This window comes from Cololabis saira, chromosome 16 (assembly GCF_033807715.1).
Source record: "Cololabis saira isolate AMF1-May2022 chromosome 16, fColSai1.1, whole genome shotgun sequence".
Taxonomy (NCBI): Eukaryota; Metazoa; Chordata; class Actinopteri; order Beloniformes; family Belonidae; genus Cololabis; species Cololabis saira.
Genome location: NC_084602.1, coordinates 10,306,119 through 10,324,556, shown reverse-complemented (window position 1 = coordinate 10,324,556; position 18,438 = coordinate 10,306,119). Strand labels below are relative to the sequence as shown.

At 42.6% G+C, this 18,438-nt stretch overlaps 1 protein-coding gene across 1 annotated transcript; it reads right to left on the bottom strand.

Moving 5' to 3' along the window:
- Window positions 1-230: 230 nt before the first annotated feature.
- Window positions 231-18,108, bottom strand: LOC133462855 (nuclear anchorage protein 1-like). The gene is made up of 3 exons (XM_061744310.1): window positions 15,707-18,108; window positions 1,330-1,452; window positions 231-327 (listed from the first exon to the last, which is right to left on the bottom strand). The coding sequence occupies exons 1-3, from the start codon at window positions 18,106-18,108 to the stop codon at window positions 231-233; spliced, it is 2,622 nt and encodes an 873-aa protein (XP_061600294.1).
- Between the last annotated feature and the right edge of the window lie 330 nt (window positions 18,109-18,438).

Here is an 18,438-nt window from a genome sequence, read left to right as displayed (position 1 = left end):
CCTTCGTCATCGCCATAATCATCGCCATCATCATCATCGCCATCATCATTCATCGCCATCATCATCGCCATCTTCTTCTCCACCATCATCGCCATCATCTTCATATCGATAAGTATCGACATAATTAATAAAGGACGCTCCAACTCCACATCCATCATGCTGTTCATGCGCCGTCTAGTCTGGCACTCAGCCATACATCAATTTATCCTCCATGCAGCACATGTCCCCGGTCACTCCACCACCATCACCGACTCTCTTTCTCGTTTCTCATCCCCGAAGACCAATCTCCCCTGAATACTTCGAGACCCTGGCCAACTACTTGTCTTCCTGGAAAACACAGAGCACATCTTCGACAGATCCTTGCGTCCGAGTCAGGACAGTCGTCACCAGTTTCTGGTTTCACCATCGCTTCCGTCATATACTCTCCTTATCTGGCATCTCCCCAACGCACTACTCCGGTCACTCCTTAGGATCGGAGCCGTCACTTCAGCCTCCCGCCACGTATCCCAGAGCACCTCATACAGCTCATGGGCCGATGGTCCTCCCAACTATCATCGCTACATTCGCTCAGATCTTAGCGACCTCAGATCCGCTCAGTCTCATCTCCTTAAATAATCCACGGTTTTGGGGGTTCGTCGTTGCCCGGGCGCTGCGGCGGATTCCCTACCAGCTTCCCCACAACGCATCGACTGATCCATAGATCATCATCATCGCCATTGTCATCGCCATTATCATCACCGTCGTCATCGTCATCATCATCATCTTCGTATCAATAAATCATTTAAACGTATCCTGTTGATGGCGTGGTCCTTGCTAGTGAATTGGAGCTTAACAAGCGAATTTCGGGAGCAGGACCACGCCTCAACCACGCCTCAACCACGCCTCCTCCGGCACCACGCCTCTTCCGGCAAACCTTCAAATACCAGCCTAACCTTCACTTCCTCTTCGCTCTCGTTCTATGCACCCCTCCCCCCCACCCCTTTTCTCTTCTCCTTCTTCCCTCTCTTTCTCTACCTCATAGATTCCTAGGGGGTTCGTCGTTGCCCGGGCGCTGCGGCGGATTCCCTACCAGCTTCCCCACAACGCATCGACTGATCCATAGATCATCATCATCGCCATTGTCATCGCCATTATCATCACCATCGTCATCGTCATCATCATCATCTTCGTATCAATAAATCATTTAAACGTATCCTGTTGATGGCGTGGTCCTTGCTAGTGAAATATCAGCTCGTAGCAAAGAAGAGACCAGATAAAATGTAGTAAGAAAAGGAAGGAAAACATTCAACGCAGATAAAAACTCTTAATACTTAACATGCTCAGACTCACTTGGTTGGAGCCTTGATTGGTCCGATCACTCTGGTCTCTTCGTCTTCTTTGGCTCCAAACATCGTGGATTCAGTCTTGAACTCTAGTAACCGCTCTGGGCTGCTGCTCTCCGTCGCTGGTTTCCTGAGACGAGGGAACCACTTCCAGTGATGAGGAGTTAACCTACGAGAGCCTGGGATACCTGAATGTTTTTAAGGTCACAAATGATGTTTAGCCCTTTTTAATCTGTGTTTTAGTTCTCCTAGTCCTGCAAAGGCTAAAATAAGTTCCCAACAATTCCCTCCTTTCCCAACTTTCAAGGTGTGAAGATCAATGAACTCAGATAATCAAAAGCAGGTCAGTAAAAGTGATTAAACTCCTTTAAACAACACCAAGTCATGACAAATAGAACATTTCATATTTCTCCCTCCTTTCACTCCCTAAAAGGTGTGAAACTATCATGAAGGTTCTGCTCTGGTCCCAGACCGTCCCGGTCCTCCTGGACCGCGGCGCCGCCGGTTCCCTCCCATCAACCTTCAGTCTCGTTGGTGGGACTTCACTTCCATCAGCATGGAATTGGTGCAAATTAAAAACACACCTGAAACGCAACTTTATCATCCCAGCAGTCTGGGTGAGATACGGCGGTCAGGACGTCCCTGGACAGGTGGCCCGTTGCACCGGTGAATTACCTTGTGTTGAATTGTGCTCTACAAATAAACTTGCCTTGCCTTCTGATTCTGATTCTGAGTCTTCTGATTCTGATAATTTTTCTTAATTGGAAAAATGTCGACGCTCCAATAAATTGGAGCCAAATAAACCTGATTCTGATTCTAAGTCTAATGAGCTGCAAATATGAACGCATGCACATTCACTCCCATGCATTTATGATTCTGTAGTCTGGTGTATGCTTTCACTATACCGTAGATTCTGACACTAGTGGTTGCAAGATTTCTTGTAATTTTTCTCTGCATGTTGTGCATGTGGCAGACCGTGCATACTTTTGATGGGTGTTTAGAGGCCTGGATGGTGCGGGCTGTTCTGCTTGTGCAGTGGTGTGACGTCACGTGGTGTTACATGGAAAACATGGACTGACGTGGAAAGGAAAAAAATAAGAGCCACAAATTGCCTCTTTTATATATGTCCATATTACAGGGTTATGTCCATTTAACTCTTCAAGGATAGTTCTCAATGACAATTTGTTCCTCTGCTTCGATCAGCATTTGAAATAGATGGAAGAATGTCTGAAGGATGGCAATTATGAGCTGCAACAGCACATTAAATCCATATTTATTAGACAAAATGTATTACATTTCAAATAAATACCTACATCTAAAACTGGCAACCACACGTGGAGAATCTACGGTATACAGCTCTTATTAACATATATACAATTTTAAAAAAAGTGAAAGGTGCGGGCGTGTGAGGTAGACATGGTTATTGAAAGGTGCATTGTTGCAGCATATGATTGTGGTTATTATTATTATCATTATTATTATTGCACAGTGATTGATTACTCTGAGAATAAAAAATACAACAGTGCTTTTTGACACTGCATGCCATTTACTCTCCTCCCCCGCCAGCGTGTGTGTGCATGTTTGCATGTGTTTGTTTCCACACCAATAGTTTAACATGTTAATAAGGCAATTACACATGTCATTATGGCTCATGCTGCATGACATTACAAAGTGTGCCATGCATGTAAAGCTTCGTGCTTGGTGGCTATTTTGCAATCAAATTAAAGTTACCATAATTTCACAGTATTGGTGCCAATTTCTGCTGTGTGGCTTATTATGTTGTAGTACAATAGAGATTTGAGTTTCTATTGGTCACAAAACTCCAAATACCAGTGATATCAAACTTTTAGTTTTAAAAGATTTGTTCCAATTTGGCATGAGATAAGTAATATCTAATTATTTATTATCTAAATAATAATAATAATAATAATAACCACAATCATATGCTGTAATAATGCACCTTTCAATAACCACATGTCCACATGTTTAGAGGGTATTGACTCTAAACTTGGGCGAGGGAACACAAAGTAATGCACGCACTGCAAAAACTCTAAATCTTAACAAGAATATTTTGTCTTATTTCTAGTTAAAATGTCTCATTTTTAATCAAAAAAATCTCATTACACTTAAAACAAGACTCATCACTGGAAAAAACAACAATTTTCACCTGTTTCAAGTAGATTTTCACTTAAACTAAGTAGAAAAATCTGCCAGTGGAACAAGACTTTTTAGCTTGTAATGAGAAGATAAATCTTGTCCAACTGGCAGATTTTTCTACTTATTTCAAGTGAAAATTTACTTGAAACAGGTGAAAATTGTCAAATAACATGTTATTCTTCTGGTGATGGCTCTTGTTTTAAGTGCAATGAGATTTTTTGACTAAAAATGAGACATTTTAACTAGAAATAAGACAAATATTCCTGGTAAGATTTTGAGTTTTTGCAGTGTGGTTGAACCCCACAAACATACAAACGAAGATATTCACACGGACAAGGTTGTTGGCACCCTTCCATTAAAGAAAGAGAAATTCAATTCAATTCAATTCAATTCAATTTTATTTGTATAATACAAGACAATAATACAACAAAAGTTTTCTCTAGGTGTTTTCCAGAGACCCAGAACATAAACCCCCGAGCAATTATTACAATGGCAGGTAAAAACTCCCATAGTGGGAGAAAAACCTTAAGCCAAACAGTGGCAAGAAAAACTCCCCTTTAGGAGGGAAGAAACCTTGAGCAGGACCAGGCTCATAAGGGGGGACCCTCCTGCCGAGGGCCAGACTGGGGGGGGGGGCATGTGGAAGCAGCACCAGATGACCGAGGGGGGACACCGCAGGCATGTGGAAGCAGCAGCTGGATGACCTGGGGGGGGGGACATGGAAGCATTTTTTACATCTACAAAAATAAAATAATGCAAATTTAAAAAAAAATAATTTTCCTAATCTTTTTGGGTTTTTTTTAAGATTTGTTTATTCAAAAAGAAATCCTGTACATCATTGCTCACAATAGAGTACAATAGAAAGGATTTTCCTAATCTTTGATGATAACAAAACTTTCTTCTCTGCCTTGTCCACCTTTGTCTTTCCTGCATCACAAGTAAGTACTCGGATCTTAAAAAAGTTCTACAATGTACTGTACTTGTTTCCATCTTCTCCTTGTGTACAAAAATAAAATATATCAAAAACAAAAAGGGGCAGCACGGTGGCTTAGTGGTTAGCACTTTTGCCTCACAGCAGGAAGGTCCCCGGTTTGCATGTTCTCCCCGTGCTTGCGTGGGTTCTCTCCAGGTACTCCGGCTTCCTCCCACAGTCCAAAAACATGCATATTAGGTTAATTGGTGATTCTAAATTGCCCGTAGGTGTGAGCGTGAGTGTGGTTGTGAGCATGGTTTGTGTGTTTATATGTGGCCCTGCGATGGACTGGTGACCTGTCCAGGGTGTAACCCCTGCCTCTCACCTGAAATGAGCTGGGATAGGCTCCAGCTGACCCCCGTGACCCCGCAAGGGATAAAGCGGGTATAGATAATGGATGGATGGAAAAAAAAAAAGGATTTTCCTAATATTTAATGATAACAAAACTTTCTTCTCGGCCTTGTCCACCTTTGTCTTTCCTGCATCACAAGTAAGTACTCGGATCTTAAAAGAGTTCTACAATGTACTGTACTTGTCTCCATCTTCTCCTTGTGTACAAAAATAAAATAAATCAAATTATAAAAAAAGAGTTTTTCCTAATCTTTAATGATAACAAAACTTTCTTCTCTGCCTTGTCCACTTTTGTCTTTCCTGCATCACAAGTAAGTACTCGGATCTTAAAAGAGTTCTACAATGTACTGTACTTGCAACACACTATCCAATCTTTATGACAGTAGACCAACTATTTATCATAAATGATCTTCCATTCCTCCCATAAAGGTCCAAATTGACGTCCAATTCTTGCCAATCGGGAATTTTTCTTGCTATAGCTCTTCAGGTGTACGAGAATACATCTGGCAACAATTTCACTTACAGCTGATTCTGACACGGCTTGCAGGACTTCCTCTTTTCTAACGTTAAGTGAGATGACAAGATATCGTAGAATTTTCATTGGTAGTTTTTTCCATAAATCTTCGGGAATGTCAAAATATTCCCCCTGTATTTTATCCCAGACTTTCACAAAGAACCGATCAAAAATGTCAAGGTTGCCGTCTGACAGATCTGACATTGGAAGGAGCTGTGCGAGCAGCTTCTCAACCACTTGTTCGACCGATGTTTTGATATTTTCCTGGACCTGTTGAGATTCTTCCACCCAAGCCTCTCTTCGGGTACAGGATGTGACCATTGAGGGACTTTTTTCTTTTCTTGGGGCTTGACGTGTCGACAAAGAGACCGTTTCCAAGAGGGAAGACTTCTTGAAGTGCTGCTCAACACAGGCTGCAATAATTTTGATGAAAGTCGACCTTTGTAGAACCAAGAAAAAAAGAATATCGCTTTTTGTGCAGGAAAGTTCAGTGCAAAGACTCTTGAAAACTTTCCTGTGTAGTTTTTTGAACGCTTTTTCAGGTATGTCAAAATGTTGGTCCTTTACTTGAGCCCAGACATTTTCAAAGAGCAGATCCGATATTGATGTGAATTCTTCTGCGCCGCAAGATATAGATGAATTCATAGAGGCTAGCTCAGTCAGTTCCTTCATCACACGTTTAACACACATCTTGAATTTTTCTTCTTCCACAGAACGGAGGTCGTCGTTCGGTTGAGACACAACTGCTTCATGAATTATGTTCACTGGCTGAACCTTGTTGCTTTTCTTAAAAAACCTCCTTATCTTCCCGAAGGCTCCTCTTCTGTGAGATTTTTGTTGGCAATTCTCCATATCTTTATTTATGATTTCCTGTAAACAAAAAGTTGTAAATTAATCAGAAATTGGTATCTTTGTTTCGGTAAAATATCCAAGAACCCATCCTGTATCAGCGTTGATGCAGAATGAGCGTCGAAACCACGAGCAGCCTTTATATAGTGGTGACGTCAACCGTCCGGTGTGACGTCAATGAACACCTGCTGTGGGCGGGACTTGTTTCGTTTCAAATGTTGTAAATGTTAAATAAAAACAAAAAAAAACGTTCCCTACACGTGACTGGTCACGTGGTTCGCTGTCAGCCTCGAAAGTTCCGAAACAAAGCTGCGCTGTCGCGTTATGGCTGATTTATGGTTCTGCGTTACACCAACGCAGAGCTACGGCGTATTGTACGCGGTGACGCGCACCGTACGCCGTAGGTTACGCCGACGACTTAACGCAGAACCATAAATCAGGCTTTAGTCTATGGGACAGACAGCAGTGGGGTCGCTTTTGAACGGTAAATATGAAAAATAATCCGTACACAGGTACATTTACAACTAATATTGAATCCCTGTGAATACATCCAGACATTCATACTGCCCAGTGTCAGAAAACCTGGTCTCACACTGCAAAAACTCAAAATCCTAACAAGAATATTCATCTTATTTCTAGTTAAAATGTCTCATTTTTAGTCAAACAATCTCACTACACTTAAAACAAGAGTCATCACCAGAAAAATAACTTGTTATTTGACTATTTTCACCTGTTTCAAGTAAATTTTCACTTGAAATAAGCAGAAAAATCTGAAAGAACCCCGTAGGCTATATTCTACATCTGGGCTGATGTGGACATACATAGAATAGGAGGCTATTTCAGTTGCTAGTATGGTTGGCTGTCATGCAAGTTCAATGCTAAATGCTAAATGTTCAATGCTGCGCTGCTGAAATTTCTATTTCTGAAAGGTGGCAACCCTAGGTCAGACCCTTGAATCTGCCGTCTCAAAAATGACAATAATCATCAGTTTTGTTGTTCAATAAACGCCGCCTGGCCAACTGGCCAATAAATACATTTAAAAAAGCGTGTAACAACTTATTTAATTCTAACTGATCCAGCAAAACTGAAACACATGCTTTTGTCATGGAAAGAGATGCTATACTGCTTCAGAAAGGTCAACATTATTAGTCTGTGGCAATCCAATGAAAAAAAGATCGGTAAGAACTACAAAAAGCGGGTTAAAAAAAGGCTGAAAAAGAAGGATAATTGCATGTATCAGTCATAAATGGATAAACTATTTAATCAAATTATCATTCAGTTATAAAAGCTATTTTATTCCATATATATATATATATATATATATATATATATATATATATATATATATATATATATATATATATATATATATATATATATATATACTAGGGGTGGGACGATACGGGTAACTCACGATTCAATACTAAGGCGATATGTGGTCCACGATAATGATAATATCACGATACATGATATGTACGATATTCGATATATTGTAAGAAATTTTCTCAACAATATATCACAATATATGTGACTGAAAAATAAAAAAATACCCATAAAAAGGAAAACGTCTGTAGTTATGCATTTATTCAAAACTTCATACAATGTACAAAGAAAGTGCATTTGTATATTAGCCTCACTGCCTCCTAGGCTTGTAAATGTAAACACTGTACAGCTGGAAAAATTAAAGTGCATGAACATTAATAACATGTTTTATATAAACCAGGACAGTGCACTGCTTTGTTTCTAATAGTCTGTCTAATGGGGCGGCAGTAGCTCAACTGAAATATTGCAAGTCTTTTATTATTTTAATATTGCTGATTATGGTTTACAGCAGGGGTCACCAATCTTGGTCCTCAAGGGCCGGTGTCCCTGCAGGTTTTAGATGTTTCCCTGCTTCATTGCACCGTGATACAAGTGACTGTGTCATTAACAGAAGTGTGCAGCCCTGGATGACAAGCTGGTGACGATGATTAATTAGAATCAGGTGTGTTAAAGCAGAGAAACTAGGGATGTCCCGATCAGGTTTTTTTGCCCCTGAGTCCGAGTCCGAGTCCTTTGATTTTGAGGACTTGCCGATACCGAGTCCCGATCCGATACTTTTATAAAACAATAAAAAATGAAGAAGAGAAAAGAAAATTATGCAGGATGACCCTTTTATTATATTTTAACATGTGTACTGTAAACTGAGCACATAGGAGGTAGGCAGCTTGAACATTCTTAAGTCAGTATAAAAAATTTTAATGAGCAGAGAGACTGCATCTGCAGCTGATGTGTTGCCTGCCATTACAGGTAATTTTTATTCATCATTTTGTTTGGTAACATTTTATTTATATTGTTATTTGAAAAGGAGAACTTCTCCTTTTCCTTTTTTTTCCTTCTTTTTCTTCTTCTTCTTCTCATAATTTAATTAACTCATCATGCACTTTTTTTTGTTGACTTTGGTACCTGAGTTCTGGCTGTCGTGCGCAATATATCTCAGTGATTGGTTATTTACATCAACAACAACAGACATGATAGCATAGGGCTGCTTCAGCTTCAAAACAAACAGGCGTGCTCTGCGCTCCGAGAGTGCGTTGATTTATGGTCCCGCGTCACACCAACGCAGAGCCTTCAACGTAGGGTCTGGCGTAGGGTGCGCGTCGCCGCGAACCCTACGCTGTAGACTCTGCGTCGGTGCGACGCGGAACCATAAATCAACGCACACGTGGATGTCGGCGCCAGTGAGTATTTTCACCGGACATTTTGACCGGAGAGATTATAAAATACCGGATTTCGGCATATTTTACCGGACAAAGTCCGGCAATTACCGGACAACGGAAACCCTGATATATATATATCCGATTCCTGATCGGCTCATAACGTCCGAGTCCGGATCGAGTCTGCAATCACGTGATCGGCCCCGATTTCCGATCACGTGATCGGATCGGGACAACTCTAAGAGAAACATCTAAAACTTGCAGGACACCGGCCCTCGAGGACCAGGGTTGGTGACCCCTGGTTTACAGTTTAAGATTAAGATTCCCACAATATTCTAATTTTCTGAGACAGTCCTGTATGTCAGAGGTCAGAGGTCGCAGCAGCAATGACTCCATAAACATGCCATTTGTACCTAACAACGGGCTGACTTTGTCCCGCCATTTCCAGCAGACATTGACCCAAACAACTGCCTGCCACGGCCGGTAAATCTCCCTCGGTTGACACCGATTTTAGTCGCAAACTTTAGTTTTATTTTAGAGTCTTCTTGACAGATGGAAACATTGTCTTCTTCTTCGGTTTTCTCTGGAGCCCGTTCCTTCGTCTTCTTCTTCGCCTCCTTCTGTGGTTTGTATCCAGCCTGGCAGGTGAACCAGCGCCCCCTGCTGCTTTTGGGGGGTAGCACGGCGTTTACCGCTTGGGTTTTACTCACGTCCTTAATAAACTAGAAATCTTGGCAAATCGGTCTGACAGCAAAGTTTCAATACAGCACAACTAATGTTCAAAGCAAAGAATAATTAACGTATACAGGGGATATTTTTTGAAAGAGAGGGAGGCTACAACCAGTACTCGAGTTGTAAAAAAAAAAAATCAAGGGGGATGGTGGATTTTATCATATGGGGGCAGATAATTTGTGCTGATTACAAATAATATAATATATTACAAATAATAGCACTGACCAAAACACCTGCAGAAATACTGCAGGAATGACATAGCAGCAGTTAAATGCAGCCTTCTGTAAGCTTTAAATATCCACTGGGCTTACATCAAATACATCAAAACACAACAATAAAAAACAGTTTTCTGAACTTATCAATATGACTCTGTCCTTCACAGGATAAGTAAAATGGATCACTGCAAAAACTCAAAATCTTATCAAGAATATTTGTCTCATTTCTAGTTAAAATGTCTCATTTTAGTAAAAAAATCTCATTACACTTAAAACAAGACTCATCACTGGAAAAAACAACAATTTCCCCTGTTTCAAGTAGATTTTCACTTAAAATAAGTAGAAAAATCTGACAATGAAACAAGATTTTTTTGCTTGTAATGAGAAGATAAATCTTGTCCCAATGGCAGATTTTCCTACTTATTTCAAGTGAAAATGTACTTGAAACAGGTGAAAATTGTCAAATAAGTTATTTTTCTGGTGTTATTTTTCTGGTGATGACTCTAAATGTTGAAATAGCAGTAAAACCACATTCATTGATGAAATGACATAAGGGATGGAAAGGAGGGGTGGCAGTTTTACAGGGGGGATGATTTTGACCGTTTTTATTTCAGGGGGGATGCCATCCCCCCTCATCCCCCTCAACTCCAGTACTGAGTATAGGCGATGCGAAGTTTGCAACCTGGAAAAGATGCAAACGTAGGACCTCTGGATGACGCCTTTATCCAATAAACACGCAAAAAAAAAGAAAATATTTAATTCCTTTCAAATATTTGTTATGTATTCTTCATTTCAATAATGATAATTCAATCATGTTGAACATGATTTCTCCATGTACATGACCAGTTTTTAGAAAAATAATTTTAAAAAAAAGCCACAATAGGGCAGATAATTTGTACATATCACTTTCCCACCAATCGAGAATCACAGTATGATGAAAAGATTGATGTAAAAAAAACTCTCGATTTTAACTCCTTTTATTTATTCTTTACTAGGAATGGACTGATTTCTTCAAGTAAAAGTTAATAATGGGAGGAAACCCAACACTTTTACTGAAAGTGAACATAAACCTCTGCGATGCTCTTCATCTATAATAATAATACATTGTAATATACCGGTATGTGTATATCTGTAAAGCACTTTTCATAAAATAATCTCAAAGTGCTACAGATACCAGCAAACAAAATAAACAAAAAGGAATAAAATCAAGACACAAAAAAACAAAATAAAAGCATAAAAGCACAGAGACAATAGAAACATCTATAAAAGACCAGGGAAAGATTTAAATTCAATTGAATTAAATTTTATTTATATAAATCATATAAATTATATATATCTAATACAACAAAAGTTGTCTCTAGGATCTTTCCAGAGACCCAGAACATGAACATAAACCCCCGAGCAATTATTACATAAAAAATGGCAGGTAAAAACTCCCCTAGTGGGAGAAAAACCTTAAGCCAAACAGTGGCAAGGAAAAACTCCCCTTTACCCTGCATTCACACTGAAAGCGTCAAAAGTCTCCTGACACCAGCATCGCGCTGCTTGGTGGATTCACACTGAAAGCTGCATGTACTGTCGACACCTGCAGTGAGCGGGACTAAAGCTCCACTGCAGAACTGGAGGGAACAAAGTGTATATAGTCTACACATATTAATATATAGCTGCACATCTTCAGTTTCCTATTTCAACATAGATCACACTTTGGGAAGCCTTCTTTATATTTTGTCATTATTTCCGCATAGATAAGAGTGAGTTTGATGCTCCTTAACAAGGTTGGTCCTGGATCAACAGCAACCATCGTTGGTCCCGGTGAAGTTGCAGTCTGTCTGCGGTGAACACTGACACACCGGGTCGGAGCGGATTTGGTCATGATGTTTAAACTGTGTTTTGTGATTAATAAGCACGGTTTTTAATTATTCTGCGTTGGATCGATGTAGCAAATAAAATCGTTCGGACCATACAGCTCCTCAACCATTAGTTACGTGTTTCACATGAGCAGTTCAGGTAAAAGCGTCGAGAGACAACATCTGTTGTATTAGACGCTATACGAATACAATTGAATTGAGGGGGCCCGCGGAAAGTGGCCCTCCAAGACCAGAGGGGCGCCCCGCCGCGGAGGCAGCGGGGGGGACCGGAGACGGGCCCGGAGAGAGGGAACCCCCCCAACAGGGCGATACCCGCGCGGGCCCGACAACGGAGGGCCCCAGACCCAGGCATCCCATTCATTCATCCATTCACCTATCCGATACCTATACTAATAATAAGATATACTATACATAATAATAATAATAATAATAATAATAATAATAATAATAATAATAATAATAATAATAACCATCTTTGTATAATATAATATTGATAAATTATTAAGTTTTGTTGTCCTGCCAATGGAGGCTCAAATCCTCCATGGCAGGACCCTTCCACACCGCATTTTCGCCAACACAGACACACAGTCACGCACCGTTTCCCCCTCCCCGGGGGGGTCCAGCACCGCCAGAAGGCACCCCAGGCTGCACGGCGAGCCCCGCCAGGCCCGGGCATCACGACCCACCTATCCCAGGCCGGTGAGGGAACGCGGGTGATGTGGGCCCCCCTCCCGCCCCTGGTGTTGAGTGCATGTGATTAATGCCATAAAAACAGGGAGGGGGAGGGCCAAGTATCGATTTGACACCGAACCCCCCCCTCCCGAACTACGTGTCCTTGTCAAATGTATTTATTAAGTGTTGAATGTGCAGTGTCTACATTGCTGTTAAAACCGTGAGGCGGGGAGTGCCGGGCCACGAGGGACAATGCCCCCCACGACCCGGACCCCCCGCCCCTTAGCCTATGTGCGTATGAATCGTGTAGGGGGGGAAGGAGGGGGAGAAGAGGCCGAAGCCAGGAGGCAGGACCAGCAGAGCCGGCCCCGGTAAGACACCCACGTTCCCCCACCGGCCATCCAGTAGACGGGGGCTGGCCCTCCAAGCCGGGCCAGGGCCCCACTGTACCTCCACGGGCGCCCCCGGCGCCGCCGGAGCCCCCAGACGGAGGGGGAAACGGTCCAACATCCCCCCATTCATACTGACAACATAAGACATAGACACCTGGGAATGGTGCCACCCCGCCGCTAGGGACAGGGTCCCACGGCCCCACCCACCGCCCCCCAGGGGCCACCAAAGGTCCCGGATCAACAGCAACCATCGTTGGTCCCGGTGAAGCTGCAGTCTGTCTGCGGTGAACACTGACACACTGGGTCGGAGCGGATTTGGTCATGATGTTTAAACTGTGTTTTGTGATTAATAAGCACGGTTTTTAATTATTCTGCGTTGGATCGATGTAGCAAATAAAATCGTTCGGACCATACAGCTCCTCAACCATTAGTTACGTGTTTCACATGAGCAGTTCAGGTAAAAGCGTCTAGAGACAACATCTGTTGTATTAGACGCTATACAAATAAAATTGAATTGAAAATTGAATTGAATTAAAAACGGCAGTCAAATCAGCAAAAATGTAAGTTTGCTGGATGAAATGTATTAATTACTGATAAAGTAAGTTTGTTAGTGCACAGCTCTGCTCATGTACGCATGTGAATGAGTGTACGTTTGTGTCTACATGAAAGTACAAACTAGATTGAGGCTTCTTGCTTCGGGAATCCCGGTCTGTGATTGGACGCTGCCTCGGCAGCGCAGCTGCTCATTTGCATAAAGTTCAGATTTTTCAACTTCAAATTGACGCGCTGCTCCCGCTGCCTCTCGACGCGCGTTTTCATAGAAAATGAATGGCAGCCGGCTGCTTATGTGACGCTTTCAGTGTGAATGCAGGGTTATGAGGGAAGAAACCTTGAGCAGGACCAGGCTCATAAGGGGGGGCCCTCCTGCCGAAGGCCAGACTGGGGTGGTCGGGGACGTCAGCAGCACACAGCAGACATCCACACAGGCAGGTGGAAGCAGCAGCAGGATGATCAGAGGGGGGACTGCAGGCAGGTGGAAGCAGCAGCGGGATGACCAGAGGGGGGACCGCAGGCCAGCACGCAGCTCCTGAAGCTCCTGCCTGCAAATATGCACAAAAGAGAAAAAAGGGGGCCAGCACAAGAAACTACAGGAACGATGGACAAAAATGATGGCTGTGAGATACTTATAATAAATAAAATTGCTTCACTTCCTGAACAGAAAAGTCTTCGGCCCCTTTTTAAAAGTGTCCACAGACTGGGGTGGACGTAGGTGTTCAGGGAGGGAGTTCCAGATGTGGGTGTTCAGGGAGGGAGTTCCAGATGTGGGTGTTCAGGGAGGGAGCTCCAGATGTGGGGGCAGCGGAGCAGAAGGCTCGGCCTCCCATGGAGCGGAGTCGTGGGGGAGGTGGTTGGTGTTTTGTGAGCAGAGGTTACGGGTGGATGAGTGAGGGGCAGTGTTGTGCTAGTTACTGAAAAATAGTAACTAGTTACTGTTACTAGTTACTTCATTAAAAAGTAACTCAGTTAGTAACTCTGTTACTTAGACCAACAAAAACAACAAACAAGCTGAGAATGGCCAATGAGCTTCAGCAGCAGCTCAAGAACGGGACCCTTTGATGAATCGTTCATTACAGTCTCAGATATAATCCATGGTGGCATGTTGGTTTATCAGAATCTTTTTGCTCAGAAGAAAAAAGAACGACAACAACGACCCATAACTATTTTCTTCTCTCGAAAAAACACACCTGCACCGCGGGCTTTAGGAGAAAAAGACGCTACAGAGTCAGGATGCAGCGGCTCAGAAGAGCAGTGAAATACGTGCAAGGCGGTGCTAATCTCCGCAATTTGAAGCCTGTTATAATAATTGTAAAAAAAAATCAATTATCACGGGTTCTTTTTAGAACGTAACCCTCGCGAAAAACCAGGGATTACTGTAATGACAATATATCCACGTTGCAAAACTCTCCTTGCTCTCTTGGCTCGCCATGACCGCTCATGTTTTTGAATGCACACACACTACGTTTCCTCCGGTCTCCACGTGCGGGGAAAAAAAGCTTCACTGTAACCAGAAATAAGGGAGTAACGCACCGTTTGGTAACGGTAATTGCGTTACTGAATTGAAAAAGTAATGTGTTAGAGTATTAGTTACCGCCAAAACTAACAGCATTACTGTAATACGTTACTAAATAACGCATTAGTCACTGGTGAGCGGTAAGGAGGTCTTTGAGGTATTGAGGGACATTGCTGTAGATGCAGAGGCGGGTGATGAGGGAAATCTTGTATTGGATTCTTGAGGTTATGAGAAGCCAGTGTAGGTTCTGAAGAATAGGGGTGATATGGTCGTATATACGAGTTTTCATCAGAGTTCGGGCAGCACAGTTCTGAATGAATTGAAGTTTCCAGAGGTGTTTGTTGGGGATACCGATGAGCAGGCTGTTACAGTATTCGAGCCTGGAGGAGATTAGAGCGTGGACGAGTGTTTATGCATCGGAGAAAGTGAGGAAGGGGTTTAGATATGCTCCTTATGTGGAAAAAGCATGTTTTGTACAGATGTTTGACGTGGTTTACAAAGGTAAGTTGTGGGTCCAGCTTCACACCGAGGTTGGTAACAGAGGTAGAGAGGGGGATGTCTTGACCGGAGAAGGAGATGGTGGTTATGGGTGATGACTGGACCTGGTGACGGGTGCCAGTTTGTATGGCTTCGGTTTTGGAACTGTTCAATTTTGTTTCGTCAATCTTGTTTTTGCTGTTTACTTGGTGACAACCCGGTTGCTTTTGCACTCAATCTTGGACTGTGTTCTTGTGCTTGTACTGACGCAGACATGCCGGGGTGAGGAACTTCTTAAATTGTCTCCACAGTGAAGGATTATATACCATTTTGGTGTCCTCTTTTATAACAGCATCCTTCGGTTCAGGGAGTTCTTCAAATACTTCAAATTGTTTCAAATTCTCAGTAATTACTGACCCGTTATTCCTTCTTGGTCTCTGCTTCTTTGCTTCTTGCTCAGAAACCCCATCGTGTTCGGAGACCAATGCTGTTTCAGTGACCTTTTCATTGGCCCCCACCAGCTCAGAGACGCCCTCTGGTTCTGCAACTCCTACTTTTATTGCCAACTCTTGCAAAATCATCAAGTCTGGTGTTGGTATACCATCTTCTGATTGAGGTAGGTAATCAATGACCTGATTAACATCCTCAGATTTTTTTGACTTCTTCTTTCTGCGCTTACGCTTCTTGGCTTTTTGTCCAGCAACCCCATCCTGTTCTGAGACCGATGTTGTTTCAGGGGTTGGTACCGGTTTGGACAACTCTTCTGGTTCAGGGTCTCCCACTTTTGCAGCCAAGTTATCACCGACCTCAGGGTGGTTACTTTCTTCGGTGAGTTCTACATCAATCACCAAGTCTGCTGTCGGTACACCATCTTCAGGTTGATTTGCATCGTCAGATTGCTCTGGCTTTTTCTTTTTTCTGTGTCTACGCTTCTTGGCTTTTTGTTCAGAAACTTCAGAAACCAATTGCGATTCAGTGGTCATTTTCAGCTCAGAGACCTCTTCTGGGCCTGACACCCCCACGTTTGCAGCAAAGTCTTGGTTAAGTTCATGGTTGCTATTCTCTACAACAACTTCTAACATCTGGTCTTTGCTGTGTTCAGGCTCTGCTGGTGACGCTTTCTCTGTTTCTATTTGAGAAATATATTCTGGTTTGGAGACCAATTCCTTTGCATTGGCCCCCACCAGCTCAGAGACGCCCTCTGGTTCTGAAACTCCTACTTTTATTGCCAAATCTTGCAAAATCATCAAGTCTGGTGTTGGTATACCATCTTCTGATTGAGGTAGGTATTCAATGACCTGATTAACATCCTCAGATTTTTTTGACTTCTTCTTTCTGCGCTTACACTTCTTGGCTTTTTGTCCAGCAACCCCATCCTGTTTAGAGACCAATGCTGTTTCAGGGGTTGGTACCGGTTTGGACAAATTTTCTGGTTCAGGGTCTCCCACTTTTGCAGCCAAGTTATCACCGACCTCAGGGTGGTTACTTTCTTCGGTGAGTTCTACATCAATCACCAAGTCTGCTGTCGGTACACCATCTTCAGGTTGATTTGCATCGTCAGATTGCTCTGGCTTTTTCTTTTTTCTGCGTCTACGCTTCTTGGCTTTTTGTTCAGAAACTTCAGAAACCAATTGCGATTCAGTGGTCATTTTCAGCTCAGAGACCTCTTCTGGGCCTGACACCCCCACGTTTGCAGCAAAGTCTTGGTTAAGCTCATTGTTGCTATTCTCTACAACAACTTCTAACATCTTGTCTTTGCTGTGTTCAGGCTCCGTTGGTGATGATTTCTTAGCTTCTTGTTCAGACACCCTCTCTGGTTCTGAAGGTTCTGATACATTTTCCAAAGAAGCATTGTCAGTTTGTGATGAGACACTTATCATTTCTGAGATGTTTTCTGTTGCAGAAGACTCAGAAGTTTCCAGGACAAATTTCATTTCCTCTGTGAGCTCTGCAATCTTGAACTGTACACTCGATTTCAATGTTTCCTGTGCCTCCAGTTTAGATATCAGATCAAGATGTGAGTTTGTTTCTTCCTCCAGTTGCTTTTTTAATTTTTCTATTTCATCAAGGACCGACTTATGGGCCTCTTCCTGCTTGGACTTAACCTCACCGTCTTTTTCAAGCGTTTTGGACGACTGAACTAGATCCTCAATAATGCCTTTGCACTGATTGAGTTCTCCTTTACAGTCCAGTGTGAGCTGGCGTTCAGCCTCCAAACGAGTTTCAGCGTCTTTGATTTTTTTCACATATACAAGGGAATCTTTCTCTGCTGATTCCTTAAAGTATTTTTCTTGAGCAAGAAAGAAATCCTTTTTCTCCAGCTTTACCTTAAACATCTCTGTCATCTCAGTCTGTCTTTTTAGTTCTTCCAGGGTCATTTTCTCATTTGCAACCTTGATCTCTCTTTCCCTGTCCAAGTTCTTGTTGATCATCATTCTTTCCATTTCCTCTTCACGCTCTACTATTCCTAATATATTTCTAATAAACTCCTGTTCATTGCTGCAGTCGGTCAGGACAGCATTTTCTTTTTTGCAGTCTTCAATCTCCATTTGGAGTTGGTGGAAATCATCTGAGACCCGGGACTGAGCTCCATCCCAGGGAGAGCTCACAAATCCCTGTCTGGGTCTTGGACCTCCGTTAGGAGCTCCATCCCTGGGAGAGCTCACAAATCCCTGTTTGGGTCTTGGACCTCCGTTAAAAGGTCCATCCCAGGGAGAGCTCACAAATCCCTGTCTGGGTCTTGGACCTCCGTTAGGAGCTCCATCCCTGGGAGAGCTCACAAATCCCTGTCTGGGTCTTGGACGTCCGTTAAAAGGCATTTCTGCGATCAACACGGTCGGTAATGTGTCAGTAAATGTAGGTTTGAAGTTCTGAAGCGTTTTCTGAGGTGATCTCCGAGTCGTTAGACGTGGTTTCCACCAGAGAGTCTTGCAACAGGTCGTGTCTTGAAGGATTCAAGATATATACGGTTCGAAAAGTGTCAGTAAATGTAGGTTTGAAGTTCTGAAGCGTTTTCTCAGTGTTTTCCGAGTCGTTAGACGTGGTTTTCACCAGAGAGACTTGCAACAGGTAGCGTGTTGAAGGTTCAATACACTATGATTCCGTACGGAGTTTTCAGAGTTTTTGCACAGTGCAATAGAATGTTCTGT